The sequence below is a fragment of the Ambystoma mexicanum genome, chromosome 4q (assembly GCF_040938575.1).
Source record: "Ambystoma mexicanum isolate Mex_15411 chromosome 4q, UKY_AmexF1_1, whole genome shotgun sequence".
NCBI classification, from domain to species: domain Eukaryota; kingdom Metazoa; phylum Chordata; class Amphibia; order Caudata; family Ambystomatidae; genus Ambystoma; species Ambystoma mexicanum.
Window position 1 is genome coordinate 396,575,801 of NC_090928.1, and position 21,756 is coordinate 396,597,556.

Below are 21,756 nucleotides of genomic sequence, written 5' to 3' on the forward strand. Positions count from 1 at the left end.
GCTACCCCAGGCATTTTGGTGAAATGACGTCCCTGCGCACAATTCACACATAGTGCACACTCGCACTTAACATCGGACAATTCTCACATTGAAAATATGAACACAGCAACACATTCACCCGATTGCCTTTTTAACTTGTATGAAAGCACAAAGACAATCCTGCATCAATCACAACAGTGTCATATGGTTATACCAAACAGAAAACACATCTGCAAATAATTGGAGACACACACCGATATAGCACCATGCCTACTAGGCCTCAAGCGTCAGGAATATACAGCTGTCAGAATCTGAACATGTACAACGGAGGCAGCTGGGAGTGCCCAGGCTGACAAGTGCGTTTGAGCTAACATGTATGATGCAACCTTCTCATCCTAACTATGCAAGTACTACTTATCACACAGCATAACAGAGCAGACAATGCCAAAGTTGCCCCTTCACAGCATCTACCCAAAGTCAACCCAAGTCTCACCATCAAACACATCACAGCATCCACCAAAAGCCAACCCAAGCCTTACCATCAAACACATCACAGCATCTACCCAAAGTCAACCCAAGTCTCACCATCAAACACCACATCATTCCACCAAAGATTGTGTTATTGCACAATGTGTTGCCAGCCAATCACTCGCCAGCTCTCATTTCCTAACCATCCTGATCAAGACAGCCTTTTTTTCTCTCTTCAGGAATGACTAACACTCTTTCAGAACCAAATAACAAATTGTCCGCATGGCTGGTCATCAGGATAATACTCAAGCGTTAACCCAAATGGCGTATCTCCCCACACCTACTAAGTACAATACACTCGCAAGAAGAAACCCATTACCAAGCAAAGTTCATCACCACCGTCCAGAGCAGCTAGATTACATATTGCACCCACAACGGAAACGTGCGTGGCCAAGTATGGTCATACCCAAACTAATTAGCTACCCACAGTCGCGCATCAGCCACACTGTCATGAGTGACGCGGTTGCAGGCGGGGAAAGGTCAACAGTAACCAGACAACCCTGCAAGGACTGCACTCCTAACACCAGAGACTTAACACCAGAGACTTAACTCACATTAGGCCCTTCACATGCCAGGTCTATAACACCTATTTCACAGCATGGTTCAGAATTCTCGGATACCACACATGCACACGAACCACAGAGGGGCAGATGCTTGTGGAGGAGCTACCGGTCCAATCTCCTGCCAAAATGGCACAGCACACCTGCCAAAATAAATTAGACCTTCCACTGGGCAATGCATTGGCAAAAACTCAAGAGCAATGACCCGAAATTGTATGCAATCAAATGTGACCTGAACACGCTATAGGCAGGCTGGATCCTGGGGAGAGCCATTAGGCATTGTACTCTTGCCAGGACTGCAGATTGAATCCGTCAACTGCATATAGATTACCTGCAAAAACAAAGGGTAGAAGGGGAGTGCGTGTAGGTTTCCAACCCCACCTCCCTTGTTTTAACGCAGCGAATGCTACTACTGCACAGCAGCACAGAGGACTGCTCTCATAAATCACCTATAAGTAGCTGGACAGGTAGGACAAGGTTGCATGTGAATAGCCTCTACCCCTTTCCTGGGCCATGACTACTCGCCTCAACAACTCTGCAGTTTTAACAAACCCATGCAGTGCAGCCCTAATGAGATCCAGTACATTGCATCATGGAGGACCAGGACACTCACAAGCGCCACATTGGTGTCAGCAATGCTCTTAATACATCGCCACTACCATGACCTAATCATCATAGTAACAGACAATTGTATTTACAACAATGATTGGCGACGGTGGCTCAGCGGATTTGAGTTTACAGACTGCTGAGGCAAGGAGCTGTTGAACACAATTCATAAAATGACTCATCTACAAGTTAGTTTAAAAGGAGGCAGACGATTAGTGTTTGAGAGCGGGAATAATGGCAGCAGCTGCAGAATGGTGCGAATACCTGCGCATACAATAACAGTGCCTTGCAAATGCCCAATACTTGTACACAAACCAAAACGGGTGTTTTTGCCAATGCTTGTTTTTAACAGGACTTCAATGAAGGACATGCATGGTGCTTCTAAATCGCGTGACTCGGCAGACCTCCATAAGAAAGTTTTATTACACCAGTAGCGCCTTTACAGCTCCAGTTAAATCATTAATTTTCAGAAGACTTGCTTTAAAAAAGACACTGGCAGGCACTTCGACCTCAAAGTTGGAATGTAAGGCTTGAGAAACCTAGCTCAAAGAGATCGTAGGAGGGTGTGTTTTGTGCGGGGTGGGGCAGGAAGTGGGTGGGAATGACCATATGGATTAACATGGCCGTGGGCAGTTAGTTTATTTGGTTATTTACCAACACATTATCATATCATACAAAGCTTGCAGGTGTTATTTATATAGCACCTATACACAATGTGTTTCAAAGCGCTTCAAGGCAAGGGAGGTAACAAGGGAAAATACAATGACATTCTTACAGGCCATGAACAGTAAGGATGTGAAATGAACTATCGTACTCGGCCTGACAACATTTCAGATGGTGCAAGAGCTAAGTCATAGATAAGGAAGGGAGGGGGGGAGAGTGGGAAGGACATGGAAACAGACAGGTGACTACCGTACTAGACCCGACGACATTTCTGGTAGAGCGGAGAAAACAAAAAGGTGAGGGAGAGAGGTGCAGAAAGGGAGGGGTGGAACAAAACAAGCGACTATCGTACTAGGCCCAACGACATTTCAGATAGTGCTGGAGGGGAGGGGGGGGAATAAGGGGAGAGGGGAGGAGACAGACAAGGTTGCTATTATACTATGTGCAGGGATAAATCTGATGGAGTAAATGTATAGAAGAAAGTAAGGGGAGGATATTGGAAAAGGGAGACGGAGAGAGGAGGAGAGAACAGAGGCTAAGCAGTCAAAAATTGTGGAGAAGCAAGAGAGGAGAGCAAATACAATTGCAGAAGTCAGTAGTAACACATAATGTTGCAAGCCACGATACAAGATGAAGATGGGAACAGCATGATTCAGGGCCACCATGAGTACAAGATGCATAGGAAGTCCAGCATGAGAGCTGAGAAAGAGTGACGCACCGTGAATCAATGAAGTCCATAAAAGTCAAATTCAGCATTGGCCACAAGACGGTGATGGTGAAACCAGAATGTGTCAGGACAGACTCCTGAAGAAGTAGGCTGCAGAGGTTGAGGAGGAGCAGGGCAGAGGAATCAAGCAAAATGGGCAACACCTGTGTGCGAGAAGTGTGGGGGGCACAAGAAGAGGGTAGGCACAAGGGAACATCACAGGGGGACCATAGGGGTTGGGGCTGGCCTTTGGGGACAGAGGGAGTATCCCTCCTCATATGCCATTTCTCCCTAGCTGTACTCTAATGCAACAGTTTCCGCATAGGTTGCGTTGGTGTCACCTAAAAGCCACAACTAAAAATATAAGGGGGCTGTTTACACATCCAAGTTGTATCTAATACAAAGTATTCATCTCGCCCTACCTCAATTGGGAAGCCATTCCACTCAAAGCCAACTTCAGGATTTTTAGTACAGCTGGCTCCATTTAGGGCGGCTGTGACAGAAGACGTTAAAACCTTGAAGCAGGGTTCAGGGAAGTCTGCGGCTGCGCAGTCAGGTGGGAATGGAGATAGCTGTAGGGGGGCTAGAGGCTTGTGATGGAGCATTCAAATTAGTCTATTCTTGCAATGGCCGGGCACAACCTGGAACAAGGAATATGCTTCCTAACGGAGGCGAGGTTGTGAGGGTGGAGTGGAGACTGTGCACAGTGCGAGTTGTGAAAGGGCTCTCGTGCTCGGAACGGAAGTGAGGGAATGCAGGGTATTCCAGACCCAGATGGGGCGGGGGGGACATACAGACCTTTGCATACAGTGAATAGTGGTAAGGAGAGTCTGGGCTGGTGGTCAATGCAGGGCAGGCTCTAGGCAATATGGTGCCCAGGATAAACGACTACAGTTACCCCGCCCCCCAGCTTTTTCGCAGTGCACTTAAATAGCACAGATCCTGCCCCACCGCACATGCATTTCCCCATTTGCCCATCTCGCGCCCTTTCATTTTCTCTCCTGTTTTTTAAAACTTTTTCTGGTCTGTCAACCATCACTCCATAACTCCTCTTGTTTAAAACAACCCTTACCATCTTTGCTGTACATATTTCCTTCCCTTTATCCCTCCGTCTCAGTCTACTGCCCTCGTTCTTGGTCCCCCTCCTACTGTGCCTTCTTACATTCAGTATCGTTCTCTCCCTCTCTGTCACAATTGTTATCTTTATTCCATTCACTCTTCCTTTGTTTTTCATCCAATCTCCTACTCTCCTTTGCTCTCAATCCATTATCTGCTTTCCTGTGTGACACTTCTTTCACTCTCTCATTCTTTGATGTTTCTTTCCATCACTCTACTTTCGTTCACATATTTTTAAGTTTCTCCTTTTTTTATTTTCCCTTCTCGAATTTAACCATATCGTTTGTCTTTCACCCCTTCTTTCTCTCATTATCCTACTTCTGTCGCTCAACTGCACGCCCCGACCTTCTCACTTTGCTTTCTCTTTGGTCTTATTTGCAATTTCCTGTCCCATTCTACATTGTCCTGCCTCCTTGGTCCTCCCCTCTGTGCTGCTGCTGGTAAGACTCTTCTGGTGCTAATGATCACACCTTGCCCAAGGATGGGAAGGCCCTATCCTACTTGAGGTAAACTTAGACTGACAAAGCAGGGTGATGATAAAGGTTATGATGCTTGCATGTGGGAGTCAGTGTGGGTGGGATATAGAAACAGACAGGCCAGAACAGGCTTCAGTGCAATGCTGATGGCCAAATATGGTGCAAAAACCATTCCTGGACTTATTAAACAGTCTTTGCAGCACCCCTGCCCACTTCGCCGGCCCCAAGAAACTGCCATGTGTCAATAAACGCACAGGCTTTTGGGTAGTAAGAGCCTCAGTGGGTCAAACATCAATGCCTTACACAAGCCTTTTAAGCAGATTAGAGGGGTCTCTTCGGCAACCGGAGGGGTCTGAAACGTGGTGGTCCAGGGCCCCCCAAAGAAAGGCCATCTGTGCAAAAGGCACGTTACTTATAATGGGACGTTTTTTGTTGTTGCCGCAGGTCCTCCTCTACCCCCTGGAAAAGTCCACACCCCTGCAAGCAGCAAGCCAGAGGTAGCAATAAAAACTGCTACCTCTGGCAACACCTACTTGGCCTCCATGTCCAGGAGGCTTGGCATAATGCGGAAAAAGCAAGGGGGGCAGCAGAGAAGCCTTGGTCATCCTACGTGAGTGTAGATGCAATGAATCCCTTGTCTCGTCCTGCAGAAATAGGGCTTCTCAACAATGTATCCGAAAAAAAATATATATACTCGATTGGTTGCATACAATATCTAGGTTTGCAGATTACAACTGTGGCAATTCATTTTTCCAGGATTATTTTTGATGAAGGAAGTAGGACAGTAACACTGAAACAGACAAGAGGCGAGAAATTCCAATAAACAATAAGTAAAGCTATGGGCTTCATTACAAGTTGGGTGGTGCCGTAAAAGTCTGGCTGTAATATAGTTACTGCTGCATTACCCCACCACCCAACTATGAGTTGAAGGATTCACCTCCAACTATGAGCTGGAGGTAAATCCGCGGACTCTCCTCCTATTTTCAGCAGAATTACCTCCACAGTAATTCTGCAGAAAATGCTGCATTGAGTCCTATGGACTCCCAAAAAATTGGGACTCACACTGCCACTTGTAATCCACTGAACAAAGCTACGGTAATGGTAATTGCATGGGGCGCTAAAATCCGCCGGAATATCGCCAAACTCGTAATGAGGCCCTATGTCTTTTATTGGTGTGACTGTAGTGCTCTTAGGTTGGAGTACAGCAGACCAGGCATTAACAAATGCAAGGTTCCCATTTAAAAGGAGTGTGTCATAAATTACAAATGAGCATTCATGTGCTCAAGTTTCATCATTCTTCAACCATGTGTGGTTTAATCCCTTTTGTGGAATTTAATAGGCTGCAGCTTGGAATTGCGATGTGAGTTGCAGTACCTGTGAGCATGTCTTAACATATTGCTTTGTTCTCTCGTCCCAAATTGTTTATATAGGCCACGTACATCAGAGTGGGTTTGGCCCCAATCTATTTCTGATATTGATATCGCACAGCCTTTCAATGTGATGTTTACCATTTTGCCACTAGGTAGCTACTTGCCATTCAAGGAAAAGTTGGAGAGCTCCTGCTCCTTCATGTGCAGGTCCTGGGCATTGCTGCACTTAGAGTGGAGGCACTGTGTGATGTAGGTAGGTTTGAAAACCTACCTGGTGTACCTGTAAAAGATTGGGACCATGGTTTAAACCTGATGTGAGCCTCATCAATTGGTGGTGTTTGTGGAGCGTGCGTTGTGGTCAAGCTTTCTGTTATTTGTTGTCTCTACTTTTAATGTCTTTTTGCAGTAGAGATTATAATGAGGCTTGGGCATCAAACAAAAGTGCCAACATCATTTTTTTTTAAATGGCCCACACCCACAGGTGGTGGCAACTGAGGCCAGATCCTTACTACTGGAGGTGATCACTCTTGCAGCTTCACAACTACCGCTTTGACGATCATGTCTGGAGAAGCATAAATGTGTTTTACATTTGCCATGCATCATAATGTGCCATGCACTTAACTACGAAGTGGCAATTACTTCCCAGTGCTCCACGCTGTGATAGTGTTGTCGATACTCCCCACATCAACCCCCACCGCAGCAATGCATTGAGCAGCTTTCTTCATTGCGGTGCTTAATTACAGCATGGTTGACGAGGTAGCACATGCTTTTTGTCTCTTGCTACCTTGTTCCAATGACGACGCCGCCACACACACACACACACACACACACACACATTCTCTCACCGCTCCACCTCTGACTGCTCCTATGGTGAAGCGGTGCATTCGTTCATTCTGCTCCTGTGTGATCAACTGTTGGTAATGACTCGTTTACTGGACTTTGGAAGGTTATTGTGTGCCGGTTGCCATAGACTTTGCTTCTTCCCTCTGGCACAATAATTGCTACCATTGACGTGCTACTTTCCCCAAAAACAATTCAATTGCTTTATTTGGTCATAAACTCCCTGATGTGCATTTGATGGCCACTCCCGGCCAGTGCATGTGGTCAGTGAAGGAGCTGGAAGGGTGGGGGCGTGGGGAGTGCGGGGGGGGGGGTTCAGGCAAGACTTCTCCAATTCTGTTAAATACAACATTAAAAATATAACAATTATATACTAAAAATAAATAATTTGAGTTCTGAGATATTGTGATTAATACCAGCGTCCAGCCTCTAAGTGCATGACCGAGTTTTGAACCCTTGTTGCTTGGCGTTGTCTTGTTTCCAAGACCAGCTCATTGCCCTAGAGCTATTCTCCCAGCATTCGTTTCTGATCCGTTCTTTATTGCCCAGAACAATACAAAACCATAAGTTGAAAACAACAGGTCTGTGATTGTGGTGTCCAGACCCCTTGGAGTGACAGCTACTTTTCAGTCAATGGACAATATATGTAGGGTTGTTGGGGGATGCATATTCTCCAATATAGCGTAATGTGCTGATATTGGGGGACATTCACAAACTAAAGTAGAATACCCACAATTATCAAAAACATACACCAGCATGAGGGAGTGGTTTTTGTGCCACTGCACTAATCATGGCTTGACAACCTTGGTCTCTTCGTGTGTTTTGACTACAGCTCCTGTCGGAAGCAAGCTGTCGGGTACTTTTTGAGGGGTCCTAGAAGTTAATATACAAAACACCCAGAGGGGGGGCACAGGTTCCAGACCTTGGCTTTAAGCACTACGGTATGAAGTTATTGAACTGTCCAGATGTCAGGTGCACTCCTTGTGACCCTTGACCCTTGTCCCAGTCCCAGAGTATTCATTGTGAGCTAAAGTGGGATATGGAGAACAAGGTTGTGTACACAGAATTTCTATACTGATCAGGGGAATATGATGTCCAACATCCTGTAAAAAAAATAAAAAGCTCCAGTAATGTCCAATAATGTTCTGTGGGCATGACCTACCTTCGTGCACAACTGCAAACAGGTCTCTCTAATTAAAATCTGCTGTTTATAATCTTAAACACCATTCCTGTGTCCATACATATGAAAGATTGCTGAAGGTTGGAGGCCACAGTTCTATGCGATGCCTTCTCATCCCTCTTCTGCATTAGACGGACATATACTGTAAGAATAGACAACCACCCCCTCATCAAAGAAAAAAAGGTTCCTGAAACAGGCCTTCCTAGAAAAGTAATGATGACTGGGAGTTGCCCATCAGTCATTGAACATTCCCATGACATACTTAAAAGCACATTTTCCAATGAAGGGGTAAAGCAAGAGGTCCATGGATGAAGTGGCTGACTGGTGGGCTTTGGGTAGACAGTAATGCGACCAGAGATGTCGGACCATGATCAGATGCCTCTAGCACTGGCCCTGCTCTTTGTGAAGACACTGTTAAGCCTACATCTAGTATTTGCTGCTGGTGCAGTGGGTGTAGTGCCTACCAGTAATTCCACAGTAGAGATATTTGTCCAGGTGACAGATCAGGCTGGTGGCAGTATGTTCATTGTGTGGGTAGGGATGCAGTTGAGCTCCTGTGATTTCTTCCCAATCACCCGCATGATATCATTGCAGATGGGGCTGCACGGATCTGATACCCAAGTCGGTCTGGGTCTTCTCTTGACCTGCAGTTAACCTGCCTAGAATACAGGAACTGGAAGCATGCATTGCTTGTTTCGCATGACTACATTTGTGGGGGCATAAGATCATATGCCCTCTGCTCACCTGGGGATATATTTGTCCTTGCTCTACTGTGGAAAGGGGTGTTGGTGGTGTAGCTGCCACTTTCAGATCTACAAGGCTATTTCTAAAACTCTACACATAGACCGTGCATTAAGGAGCTGCCATGGCTAGTGTAAAAAAAAAAAAGGGCCACCCGCTGAACACTCCTCAACCCATACTGCCACATTTGGGCAGCCGAACATGTTGCGCTCCGAGTCACAAGCAGGTTATTGCACTCAAGTCAGACACTCTAATGTCCCCCTCCTTTGGGGATTTCTTTTTTTTTACATTATGCTTTTTTCACTGAATGTATTTGTCAATCTTTGCCAGTCACTAGGGTTTTCTGCTACCGCCTTAAACAAGATCGCATGTGCTTCTATCTCTCAGGCTTGTCATTTGAATGGTCTACTACCCAATGGGAACTCGTGTGCATGTGTAGCTTACTTAAGCCAGTCACTTGAATGTTCTGTTCTCTCCATAAGTCGCGCGTGTATTGCTTTCAAACCAAACTTTGATTATTTTGCTCGCACAGTCGCCTCCGCCAAATAGGTTTTCCTCATCTTAGTCATTTCGATCCTCGGTCCCTCAAAGCAGTATGTGTGTAGTGATGTAATAATGTTTAAATAAAGTTAAAATAGAATTAGCTTTTTCTTAAAAATAAATGGAGAAAAAAACGTTTAGTAGGAACCCTACTCTAATTCTAATACGAGATTTCTCATATTTTAAATTGGCTCTACCTCAAATTCCACTCTAGGAGTTGGAATTCTTGAGTTGAAATTATCTAATTCTCCTGCTCGAACTCTGTTCTAACCCCTTCCCAATCCCTACAACTGCCAGCAACCTTTTGCCTCTCTGAAGACCTACACAAGACATACAAGGATTTAAAATATCACAATTCAGGAAATTCAAAGTTTTGATGAATAGGTTTGCCAAGGATTACTCGTCAAGAAGTGCATTCGCTGGACCCTCAGTTTTTATTTCGAGGTCAGATATGTTATCCACTTGGCCTCATCCATACCAATGCCTGCAATAACCTTGACATACAAGCAAATTACATTCTTGTTACTAGGCCAGTGGAACACCAATCGGGGCTAGTGAATGCCTCATTTCCATGGAAACCACAGTAACATATTAAAATGTGAGTAGTTTAAATGATTTACACCTTTTGTGATTCCATCTATGCATTTGGTTATTCTATTTAGCAAGACAAAGCAACACTTTCTTAAAGAACTAATCAAATGTATTTATTGCAGACACCACTTACTAGCTGTTGAAATGTAGATGCATGTGGTTTAACAGTCTATTTTCCATCTCTACTTCAGGGGAGAGTGTTGAAGAAAATGCCAATGTTGTGGTGAGGTTACTTATTCGCCGCCCTGAATGTTTTGGTCCAGCTTTGAGAGGGGAAGGCGGCAACGGCCTGCTCGCTGCTATGGAAGAAGCCATACAAATATCACAAGATCCTACCAGGGACGGCCTGTCACCAACAAATGGATCTACAAAAACCTTGTAAGTCAGCTTTATATTTTTCACTTTTTGACAGCCTTGTAATTTTGTGGTTGTCTGAACATATGAAGAAATAAGCCATGTCAAATTTTATGCAAGTTGGGGGAGCTTCATGAAAGTCAGACCTTTCAGTGGTTTGTGGAACAGATCGCCTTTCAGTACATATTCTTGTGGAGTTTTTGTTCCAGGCTGTTTCTCTGCCGCAACCTGGAATATAAATGATTATATAAGGCAGCTTATTTGTATAATATCTATTGTCCTGTTTTAATGGGTTTTCACAATTTCTGTATTGGGGTATTATTTTCCGAATTAGTTATACGTTTGCCACTAAGGTTATTATATTTTCCTGTTTATTGTGATATCTAGGACAAAAAAGCATTAGCAACTTGAATGATCATGCAAGTGTCACAGATGACCTCAAGAACACACCAACTCTCGAATACCATTAAAGGGTTTTTATTACATTTTTTAGTAGGATCGCAATATGGGTTGTTCCTTTCGCTCTCTCTCTCATTGCCCATAGGCTTTGTTATACTCCCTAGCCAGGTGTCCCTAAACCCAAAGGTGGTGACTAGAGATCGGTAACCCCTACTATTTAAGATCTGGCTGACTAGTGGTGAGGGCTTAAAGTCAACCGCCTTCTATTTTCTCCCCTCTGTGATCTTCTAGATGGAGCCAAACCTGGAGTCTTCTCCCCTATCCGTCCCTCTAATGTGCACCATTTATTGCTACACTCCTGCACGCTTGACTACTTTCTACTAAATTCCTACTGCTCTCTACTACTCTTCACCCTGTCCTCTACTACACTCTCCCACTGCCACGGTTTTACTCTCCTCCCTCCATTCTCTGCTACCTTCTCCCCTATACTCCCTACCATCTCGCCTCTCTACTACACTCCACCACTCCTTTTCTCACAGTGCCAACCCTTCACCTTTCTCTCACTCCACTACATTCCCACCAGGTCTTACTCACCATACATGCACCCAATTACCACTTTCTCTCACCAACCAATACCACACTTTGCAAATGCTCTCTGTAATCTTTCTCCATGCACCACTATCCTTTCCTTGTGGTGTCTTGATCTCACACGAACAACCCACACTGCTCTGTTCCCTGCATTCCTTTTTATTCTCCTTCACTCTCCCATTGGTTCCGACACACACACCTGGTTCCCAAGGTCAATCGTTACATTGTTCTCCCCATGGGCAGGGTCACCGCTCTAATCAGGGTGCTAAACCACCTACTTCCCAGACTACCAAGATTAACCATCACGTACAGTGTAGTCCCACACCACTACTTTGCCCCTGCCCCACCCTGACCAATGCACCACGTAGCATTAAGGAGTCTAAGCCACCCTTTCCACCACTAAAATCTGCACTTGTCAATGCAAGATCTATCCCAGCCCACTTCCTAGATATTAATGATCTCATCAACAGCACTCAACCTAGATACCTTTGCCATCAAAGACACTTAGATGACATGGAGTGCAATGGTGTCTGCATACGTGATAGTCACTTTGACAGAGTAAATCGCAGTTGCCCTCCAAGGAGGTACTGATCTGTCTTATGGGAAGGAAGTCTTTTGGTATTAGTGCCACTGCACAACCTCTAGCGATAGGTCTGTCATTCCAGAATATGGTGAAGCCAGTAGGGATCGCTATAGACAAGGCCGGGCCAGAAGATGCATATATCTGTCCCCCTCCAGGCCCAACCCATACCTTTGAAAAAGACCTCCTACATACTTTGGGTTCCAACATGAAGCCTACCACTAAAACCATCGTCTTAGATGACTTAATCCTTGGTCTCCATGACATTGCTGACCCTAATGCCACCTCAGTAGCTAACTCCCCCAGTGCACTATGCTTTAAACACTGCATTACTGCCCCTACCCATGTCAAAGGTCGTATTTTAGAATGGATTGCAGACCTTAACTGTCCGGTCTCTGTCTGTTCCAACGCTCCTTGCCCATGGTCTGATCACAACATTGTGTCCTTCACTATCTCGCCCATCGGGCACACTTCACACGCCACACTATCTCTGCCCCCTACAATGGCCTGCAGCTCTCAAAGCCTTACTAAAGATGGCATTGCATCTTTGCTCAATTCACTTCAATTGGATCATCTCCACACCACAGACGCCAATGTACTTGCGGACCTCTACTATAAAATACTGACTGCGGCCAAGTGAATGCCATTGCCTCTTCAGCTGCCTACACTACAAAATTGTTCAATGCATCTAGGCTGTTCTTATACCCTGACAGCTGCCTCACAGTTGCCCGAGCAGTCATCGGCTCTAGGCTCGACTATTGTAATGCGCTCTTTGCAGGCACATTGTTGCACAACATCCAGAAGATGCAGGTCATCCAGAATAACACCTTCAGAGCAGCACTCAATATTCCCAAACTAGAACACATCTCCTCCGCAAGAAGAAATGCTCACAGGCTCCCAATTCGAAAATGGTTCGTGTTTTAATCCTTGTCAATCATGCCCAGATGCTTCACCAACGCTGCTCCCCCATGCCCTGCACAGAAAATTATGAAAGCACACTCTTCCAGGCCCACCAGATTGGCCACAAAGTAAACAGACAAAAGCTGCAGGCTCCAGGATCCCCACCATTGCAGTCAAACAATGGAACTCACTTCAGCATGCCCCGGTGAGCTCAACAATCATCTTGGCATTTCCCAAGAGCCCACAAAAACATGGCTGTTTGCATAAAAATTGATCCTGGGACCTGCCAGGACTGCTGACTTATTTGACTCTTCTTATGTGTAACTGGTTATGTAACAGCACCTTGATGCACCTGGGTTGAGTGCACTTTAGAAATGTAAATAAATAAGTGGGAATGCATAAAAACCTTTTGAGCCCTGCCCCCTTTGTGGCGGGGGGATCTGGGCCTTCCTACTCTGGTACTCTATGGTACCCTACACAAACTAAAGTTAAATGCCTCTTTGTGTCACTACCCACCTCAACTATTGTGTCTGGCCTCCTGGTACAGGCTTTTAGTCTTCTAACTAGTTTATGCCGAAAGTACCATTGACTTCACAGTAACTTTTCTTGTGTTTTTTTGTGGCTGTATTTCTGGCCTTGCACCTCTTTTCCTGTTATGGCTAGCTTCCCTTTGGGCGCCTCTCCACTCTTTAGGGTGGTGTTTTCTTCAGATCTATTTTCTCCAGTGTTCCACTTTCTCCATCTGCAGTTTCTGTGGTGCTTAGCACATGCCCCTCCTTACTTCATCAGCTTTGTTGTCTTGGGCCCTGTCCCCTACGCTTTCTTGCACCCTACCATGGCACTGCTTTGCCTTTTCCCTATCCCTTCTTAGAGTTTCCCCTTCTGCTGTTAACGTTGACTGGGTGATCTCACTGCTTCTCCCTCTTGTCCGCCTAAAGTTCCTCTCATCCCACCTTCCTCCCTCCTCACTAATTTTCCTGCCCATCTTCCGTTTTGTGTACAGAGGCCTCTGTTGCACCTCTCCCTTTCTCTCACTTATCCAGTTTATCCTCGGTTTCCTTACATAGCAGTCGACTCAGCTCCTGCTCTCCATGTTTCTGAATTTTCCACTCCTCTGGTGGAAGCTGGCTTCATGTCTCGTGCTGGCTCGCCGCATCTATAGTGCCAGCCTCCTGCACTTGGAGTTTAACTCTGCACTCTTGCCAGCATGGCTGCTGCCCTTACCCTTCCTACTGACTTCAGTCTTTCTCTACTTAACTCTCTCGTACCCTCACCCTTCTTAGGTTAAGCTCTGTCGCTGTCCCTCTTCTCCCCCTCCGTCCCTTTTTCCTGTCTGGACAGGAATCTGGATTCCATCTATAGTTTTACTCCTCTCCTTATCCTTGCCAGTCCCCCTCACTGTCGTCTTTCTCCCCTGGCATCCCCTCCCATACCTACCCTCTACTCCCCACTACCCCACCTTCTTTAACTAGCTTCCCTCTATTATGCTTTACCCTCACCTTTCCTGTTCCTGCCTTGCTTTCTACATCTTTGTTGCTTCTTTTTCTGTTCTCCCCATCGCAACCATGCCATGCTACTGCTGTCTTTTGTATATTTAAGAACTGTTTATTTGTAGTGGATATGCCTAGCTACTACTCCTAACCTGCCAGGAAGAACCATTCAAAACTCCTTAAGCGCAACCCTAGGCTCCATATTGATTCTGAATGCCAAATCAAAAGGGGTTGTCACATATATTCTTATCTATTTTCATGGCTTGATAACTCGATGCCCAAGCGCAAACCAATTGGATAAATGGGGTAAAAGGTGGCATATTTTTCCTAAAGCTGGTCATATATACATGTTTATCAGAATGGCACTTCCATGGTTCAAGGCAGACTTAGGAACCTTCTAAACTTTGACTCCCTCCTCCCCTTCTTCTGTCATCCCTTTCTAGCACCCTTCTCCCTCTTCATCATTGAGAGCTTCCTCTTCTACAGACTCTTAACCTTCTGGCTGAAGCACCATCCTTAAGGCTGCCCCTTGTGGAGCTAGCCCCTCAGCTCTCCACCTTTGAAATTTTTGGCTTGACTGCCCTGCAACAGGAAAGACCTTATCATTTTGAAATGATCTACGTGATTTTTCCGCAGTGGAATAACCTGCGATGGAAATGTTTGCATGGGAAATGTACGCACTACAAAATGTTTGTGAATTTCCCATGCAAACATCCATTACAAAACCATACAAACATACACTCACACCCCCAACATACCCCCACCACCCCACTTATCTTTCCTTCTTGCTGTGTCCCTGCAGTGCCGGTTCCATTTCACTTCTGTGATCGGGAACCGGCGCCGCAGGGTCCTTTCCTTTTTTTTTTTTTTTGGGCAGCTGTAGGGGTTCCCCCGCTCACTATACTGTCTAGTACAGTGAGCGGGGTGGTAAGGTGACACCCCCCCACAACCTTCTTCCTTTTTTTTCTGTCGGGAGAGCTGCAGGGTGTACCCCGCAACCCATGCTCACTATACTGCACAGTCTAGTGAGCGTGGTGTTGCGGGGGACACCGCTGCAGCTCCCTGCAGCCTTTAAAAAAAAAAAAAAGTTTCAGACCGACCCCACCAATAGACCTAAACATACACCACGAAAAGTTCTAACTACCAAAATTTCGAACTTTTCGTGGTATGTGTTTAGAAGTCTTTTGGTGAGGTTGGTCATTTCAGGTTAGGAAATTTCGTCCTAACCCTTTTGAAATAACTGTGCCTCCACAGATTAAATCATCCTGCTTTCAATCACTACTTTCAATGACTACTTGACCTGCAGAACATACCTTGGATTACCCTCCTGCCATCTGCTCATCTTGATCTCACAGATGCCCAGGTCACGATTTCCTCCCCACTCAACCCCACTTCACAGTCTGACAGTTTAGTGCTATTAAAGCCAGCTAAACCATGGAACCCTCATAATCTGCTTCCCTCCTCTCATCTGAAATTCATTCAAGTCAGAACCATGAAGATGCTCTCCTGAAACCTCTACACTTAACTTCAGAAGCTCTGCCCCGCAGACACGCTCCCCAGAGACCTTGCCGACAAACCTCTATGACAAGCTCTCCTAGATTTTCATATCCCTGTTATCAAGAAACACAATCCTGCAGCCAAAATGAACCAACGGTTTGATTCTGAAATAGTGCACAGTTGACATCAGCTCTAACACCCCCCGCCCCAGGACCGACCACCACCTACTGCACTTTTCCATCCCAATAAAAACAGGAGGTAACCCGTACCCACCTGCACCAGCCACCTTGGCCAGATCTAAAAAACTGCTCACCGTAGACAGGCTACTCCCACTCCTGGAAACCTCAGCCCTCGACCCACCCCACCTCTAAGGACCCAACAACATTAGCTGAGACTTACAAGACCACGCTTAAAGAGAGGGTGGAGGCCATAGCCCCACTGGAAAGGAAAAAAGCCAAAAAAATACTCCTGGTTCTCTGAAGAACTTAAGGTAGCACGGACTGCCAAAAGAGCAGCACTAACAGCCTGGCAGTCCAAGCCCTCTCCTCTCACTAGAGAGACTTATCGCACCATGGCCAAACTATATAAAAAAGCCATCGCCACAGCTAAGGCAGTCACATACAACACCAGAATAGAGAAAGCCAACGCACAATCCAAAGAGCTCTTCGCCATATACAACGAACTTACTATCCCCCCCACATCGGCACAACCTACCGAGAAAAACGCAACCTGGTGTAACAACATTCAACATGCCATGCTAGACAAAATCAAAACACTCAAAAACAAAATCAAAACCCAACTCGAGAATCTGCCTAAACCCAGCTCACTGCCACCCAACCTCTCCACCAACCCTCCGGTCGGAAATATATCTGACAGCAAAAACCCACCCAAACCATTTAGCTTTAGGGAAGTAACTATCCCTGAAGTCCGACATATCATGAAACACACTAAGCCCTCATTATGTAAAGGAGACATCTGCCCAGCCAACCTAATCAAAGATTTCGCTACCGCACTTGCCCCCTTTGTCACTACCTTCATCAATGCCTCTTTTGCTAACAGTACTGCCCCGCTCACCCTCAAGGAAGCCTGGGTCTGACCCCTACTAAAGAAACCCACCCTTAACCCTGACTCCCCAAGCAACTTCCGTCCGATTACCACTGTGCCTTTCCTTTTGAAAATTCTAGACAAAGCTGCATATTTACAGATCCAGGCTTTCTTAGAAAGTCACAACATCCTAGGCAAAAGACAATCAGGGTTCCGCCCCCGCCACGGCACAGAGTCGGTGCTACTTCACCTCAAGAACCAACTTCTTGAGGCTATGGACAAGACCTACCTCCTCCTTCTCCTAGATCTCTCTGCAGCTTTCGATCTGGTTGACCACAAGATCCTCTGCAAACATCTGACTGACACGGCCCACTTCTCCCAAGAAGCCACCGCCTGGATAACCTCCTTCCTGAACGGTAGACCCATGAGGGTTTACTCTGACCAAGCATCCGCCATCCCTTCACCAATTGACTGTGGAGTCCCACAAGGTTCATGCACCTCTCCGACTCTCTACAATCTCTTCACTCTCCCCCTCTTCAATGACCTAGAAGAATTCGGCATATCATTTACAAACTATGCCGATGACGCACAAATCCTAGTCCCAATAACAGGCAACTTATGAGCAAGACCTCAACACCCTACAAAGCATATATGCCCGCATCCAGGCCTGGATGGCAGCCAATGGCTTATGCCTAAATGGGGAGAAAAACGAAATACTATTGGTAGGTCCCAAGGAAGCCCTAAAAAAACTAGATGACTCTTACAACTCCATCATCGAAGACACAGTCATCACCGCCTCCTCTGCGGTTAAAAACCTTAGGCGTCTACCTGGACTCCACACTCTCCATGCCATCTCCTCCTCAGCAGCCCTCACATAAAAAATCATAAATGCAGTAAGACCTCATCTCTCGCCAAAGAACTGTCTAAACATCGCTAGAGCCACAATCGGAGCAAAACTGGACTATTGCAATATCCTACTCCTTGGCACGTCCACAAACAACATTAACAGACTGCAAATCGTGCAAAACAATGCCCTCAGGGCAGCCCTCAACATACCTAAGAGAGAACACATCTCCCAGGCTAGAAGAGGCCCACTGGCTCCCGATCAAAGATCACATAACGTTCAAAGCCCTCACGATCACACATAAATGCCTCGCCGAGACAGCACCAGCCTATCTAGTGGAAAGAATACACCAAGCCCCATCCCACAGACCTAAACGCGACAAATACTCTAACCAACTCTCAGTCCCAACCTTCAACAGAACTAAGGCTGGTGGTAACAGCTTTGAAGTCCTAGCTCCTAAAGCCTGGAACTCTCTGCCACCTAATCTCAGGAAAGAAGAATCCCTACTCACATTCAGAAAAGCGCTAAAAAACAAACTATTCAACTAAACTATGCTCCAATACTACCCCTTACAATAAGTAAGCAGTTCCACTGTAACCACGGAACACCATCTCTGTCTGTATCGTTAATAACAATTGTTCTCACTTTGGAGTTCCATGGTTACAGTGGAACATACACCTATCGCAAATAGACATGATCTATCCCTGTAACCATTTTTGTCAGCTGGTTACCAAGTCAAATATTCTGTAACAGCGCCACGATGCACCCGGGCCGTGGGGAGCTTAACAAATCCAAATAAATAAATAAAAGAAATTGAGTTTTGAAGAGACTGGAGCAAAAATAAAAAAAAACAAAGCATGCCTTCGACATTTAAAAGGTTACCATGTTACCATTGAAATGAACAAGAAAATCTACTTCCACGACTGCATCGTTCAAGACAACACTTACTGAACAGCCTCATTCATCCATGCATGTGTTACCATCAAATGCCAAGCTTGGCAATTTATTCCTCTTAAGCATGGCACTAGTCCAGTACACCTACAAATGTATAGTATTACAATAATTGTCTAAAATGGTGTTTGTGATCTCTAACCATCGTGAACATTTATTTTTAAATTGTCTTTTTGGGTCCATTTCTGACGCTGTGTACTTTATATTTTGGCATTGTCTTTTTTGTTCTTATTTTTCTTTTCAACAAATATTGCTTTTGGGAGAACTCCCAAACATTCTCACGACTTGAAATCAGAATAATTTCACATATCACTAATGTTACATAATCTTGTGCTTTAAAATACACCATTTTTCACAAGTGGCAACCAAACATTCGTGGGTAGATCCCCCAAACCATGTCATTTTAGGAATAGAAAAATATTTTCAGGACTTGAAAAAAGTTTTTTAAAAGGGGCTTTACATTTTTGGTAGTGGCCAGTGATCTGTGCGGCCCCTGAAAAAAGACCAAACGGAACCGTTTAACCCCCCTAGAACATGTTTGAGAGTATCCCCACTTTGTCATTGGTGCAAAAAAATGCCCTGATGCACATGAAGGCCCAAAACAACTTAATAAAAAACAGAGTCACAACCCTAGTTCCAAAACTATACTAGAAAATAAGGATCAACAGAGGGCTTCACCCACATTATCATTATAGAAATCAGAATATTGTATGTTTTATTTATCTTTAAGATTTTTGGAAACCTTGCAGGAAATAGGGCTGCACCAGAGGGCTGTATGAAATAGAGTTGTGACAAATCCAGGGAATGCGTCCCTTCTCCCCAAGGGTGGCGCACCCCCTTTGAGACTAGGAAGGTGAGCCATCCATGCTTAACAGAACCTAGGGGACAGAGGAAGCGGGATCCAACTGGGGGTGACTGCTCCCTTAAAGGAAAAGGAATCCCCAAGCTGGGTTTTTACTCATCCTCCCTCAAACACAGAATCCCATTTGTTTGTTGGCTGTATGGGGATTGAGCAGGATGATGATGTGTGGGGCATTTGTGAAATGGCTGTTATGGTTTCTGACCCTTTAAGAATACCACCATTGTGAACTGGAGAATCAACAGGCTGTCCAATCTCAGCTCAGACTGAATCAGAAACATGCTGGATGAGCAACAACAAAGAGCAAGAAACTCCAGCACAGTCAGCCACTTGGGGAGGAAGTTTTGCAGAATCAATGGAAGTTGAAGGAAGTCCTGTGGAGCAAGACGCAGGTGAAGGACATCCTGTGGGGTCAACAGCCAGAGGAGATGTCGTCCTGTGAGGCAGCCCAATGCAATAGGCATACTATGCTGCCGATTGATAAAGCCAGTAGAATACAGATCTCCCTGAAGCAACACAGATCAGGGGACACTGTACCAAAGGTGAGAAGCCATTACCACGCCATGTGTGGGAAACTGGCGCACACTGTTCCTAGCACAGGCAAACTGTCGAAGACCCCCAGAGAGATGCTGAACTGGTGAACCAACGTGGAGAGCATAGCATCAGTTCAGACCATGGTGCCACACCAGCCAAGGAGACCACCACTCCAAAGGAATACCGCTACAGCACACCAGGTATGCGGTTGTCACAGGGAGGAGGATGAAGATACTCTATTATTCTGTCTTTCAGCCCCTCTTGGGTTAGAGAGCCCAAGACTGGGAGGGAGACGAGATACCCAAAGCCGGGTGGGAGAGAGGAAAACCCAAGGCAGGGTGATGGGTAGAAGAAACAGAACCCCATGGCAGGGTAAGGTCCAAAAGGGGGGCGTGAGAAGGGAGTCCCCCAAAAAAGGGAGAAAGAAACAGTATCCACTGGTATGGTGAGACAATCAGTAGCTGAAGATGGAGAAACACATAGACCCTAGGTGGGCTGTGTGGCGAGCGAGAAAGGAAAGTCTGGCTCGAGGATATCACTTCGAGGGTGTTTATTTAACTTAATAGAAAAAATGCTTATCAGTCTATAATTCTAAGAGGGATTTCCCTTCCTATAAACTAAACTAAAGGTGCTCGTCTTTAGGCAAAACAAAGTCGTCCCCAGTCCCAAAACCTATGAACTATTTGACCCTACCACTTTAAGATTGGTCTAAATAAGATTGAGTTGAGGGTATATAGCCCTGGCTTATTTATATATTTTTTCTTACTCCGGTCTCTCAGGGTTTCTCCCTGAGTCTGTCACAGTTCCAACGTTTGTTCTTGACAGATCATCAAACAAAAATGCCCCAAGTCTTTTGTTAGCTTCCGCAATGAAAAGTTCAAGTCTTTACAGAAATCAAAAGTTTTAAGTTTTTTAAATGGAGGGATGATTCCCTTAATCTGTCTCCGATAATTGGGTCACTCTCTCTGCACTGGTTTTATATAAAGGAAGTCTCCAAGTTCTCCTCCTTCCTGCTCTTGGGTTGACTGATTGAACCCTTCAGGGTCCCTTTCACTTACGTTGCAAAGTTCCATTGATCTTGCTGGGGCTCTCCAGACCCCTATGATTTTTAGGTCTTGGTGCTGTCTCTTGGGCCTCTGCCAATGTTACACACTCTGGTTTCTGCGCCTCCTGTAACCCCCCTGGATATTCGAGAGGGGGAGGGATTGGCTCTGGACACATGGGACCCACAGCCTGTGCCACTCTGTGCATTGTCTGACTGACCCGCACGTGGATTCGGGGTTGGAGGCAGCTCAACTCCCGCGTGGGCTTAGTAAGTGGATTTGCAGTGATGGACCTTGTAGGTCCATGAAGGACATTCCTGCCCTGCACTTTGGGGACCTGTGATCCTCTTTTATGGCAGCCAGGGGTACCTTCTGATATGCCTGGCTCTCCTGTTGTGACACTAGGTCGCAGGGGCAGCTCCATGTAGACAGCAGGCACAGTTAGCAAGGGTTCGCTTTCATTTAGAAAACCCCTATTAAATATTAAAAAAATAGCCCCTCCATGGCACTCAAACACAATGCTGGGTGCCCATATGGCTGTGAGATGCAAGGATGTGGGACCCAGGACCAGACGGCTACAACATTGCAGTGCTTGTCTTAAAGCCTAATGTGTGCAGTGCAAAGTCTGCTCTGTATAGAATACTTGATTATGTTTATGTTCATTAAATGTCAGAAATCACTGTACTTTCATGCTACTTGGTGTCAATGGAATAGGTAAATATGATTTTTGTTTTGCATGGTCTTTGGTTAAATTTGCTTTTACCACCAGATTGTATA

At 45.6% G+C, this 21,756-nt stretch overlaps 1 protein-coding gene across 1 annotated transcript in view; it reads left to right on the plus strand.

Moving 5' to 3' along the window:
* Window positions 1–21,756, plus strand: part of RYR2 (ryanodine receptor 2) — a 3,854,281-nt gene that overhangs the window by 2,118,579 nt on the left and 1,713,946 nt on the right. The window contains exon 46 of the mRNA XM_069607971.1: window positions 10,088–10,274. Within this exon, the coding sequence (XP_069464072.1) occupies window positions 10,088–10,274 (187 nt within the window). The remainder of the gene's footprint in view (window positions 1–10,087; window positions 10,275–21,756) is intronic.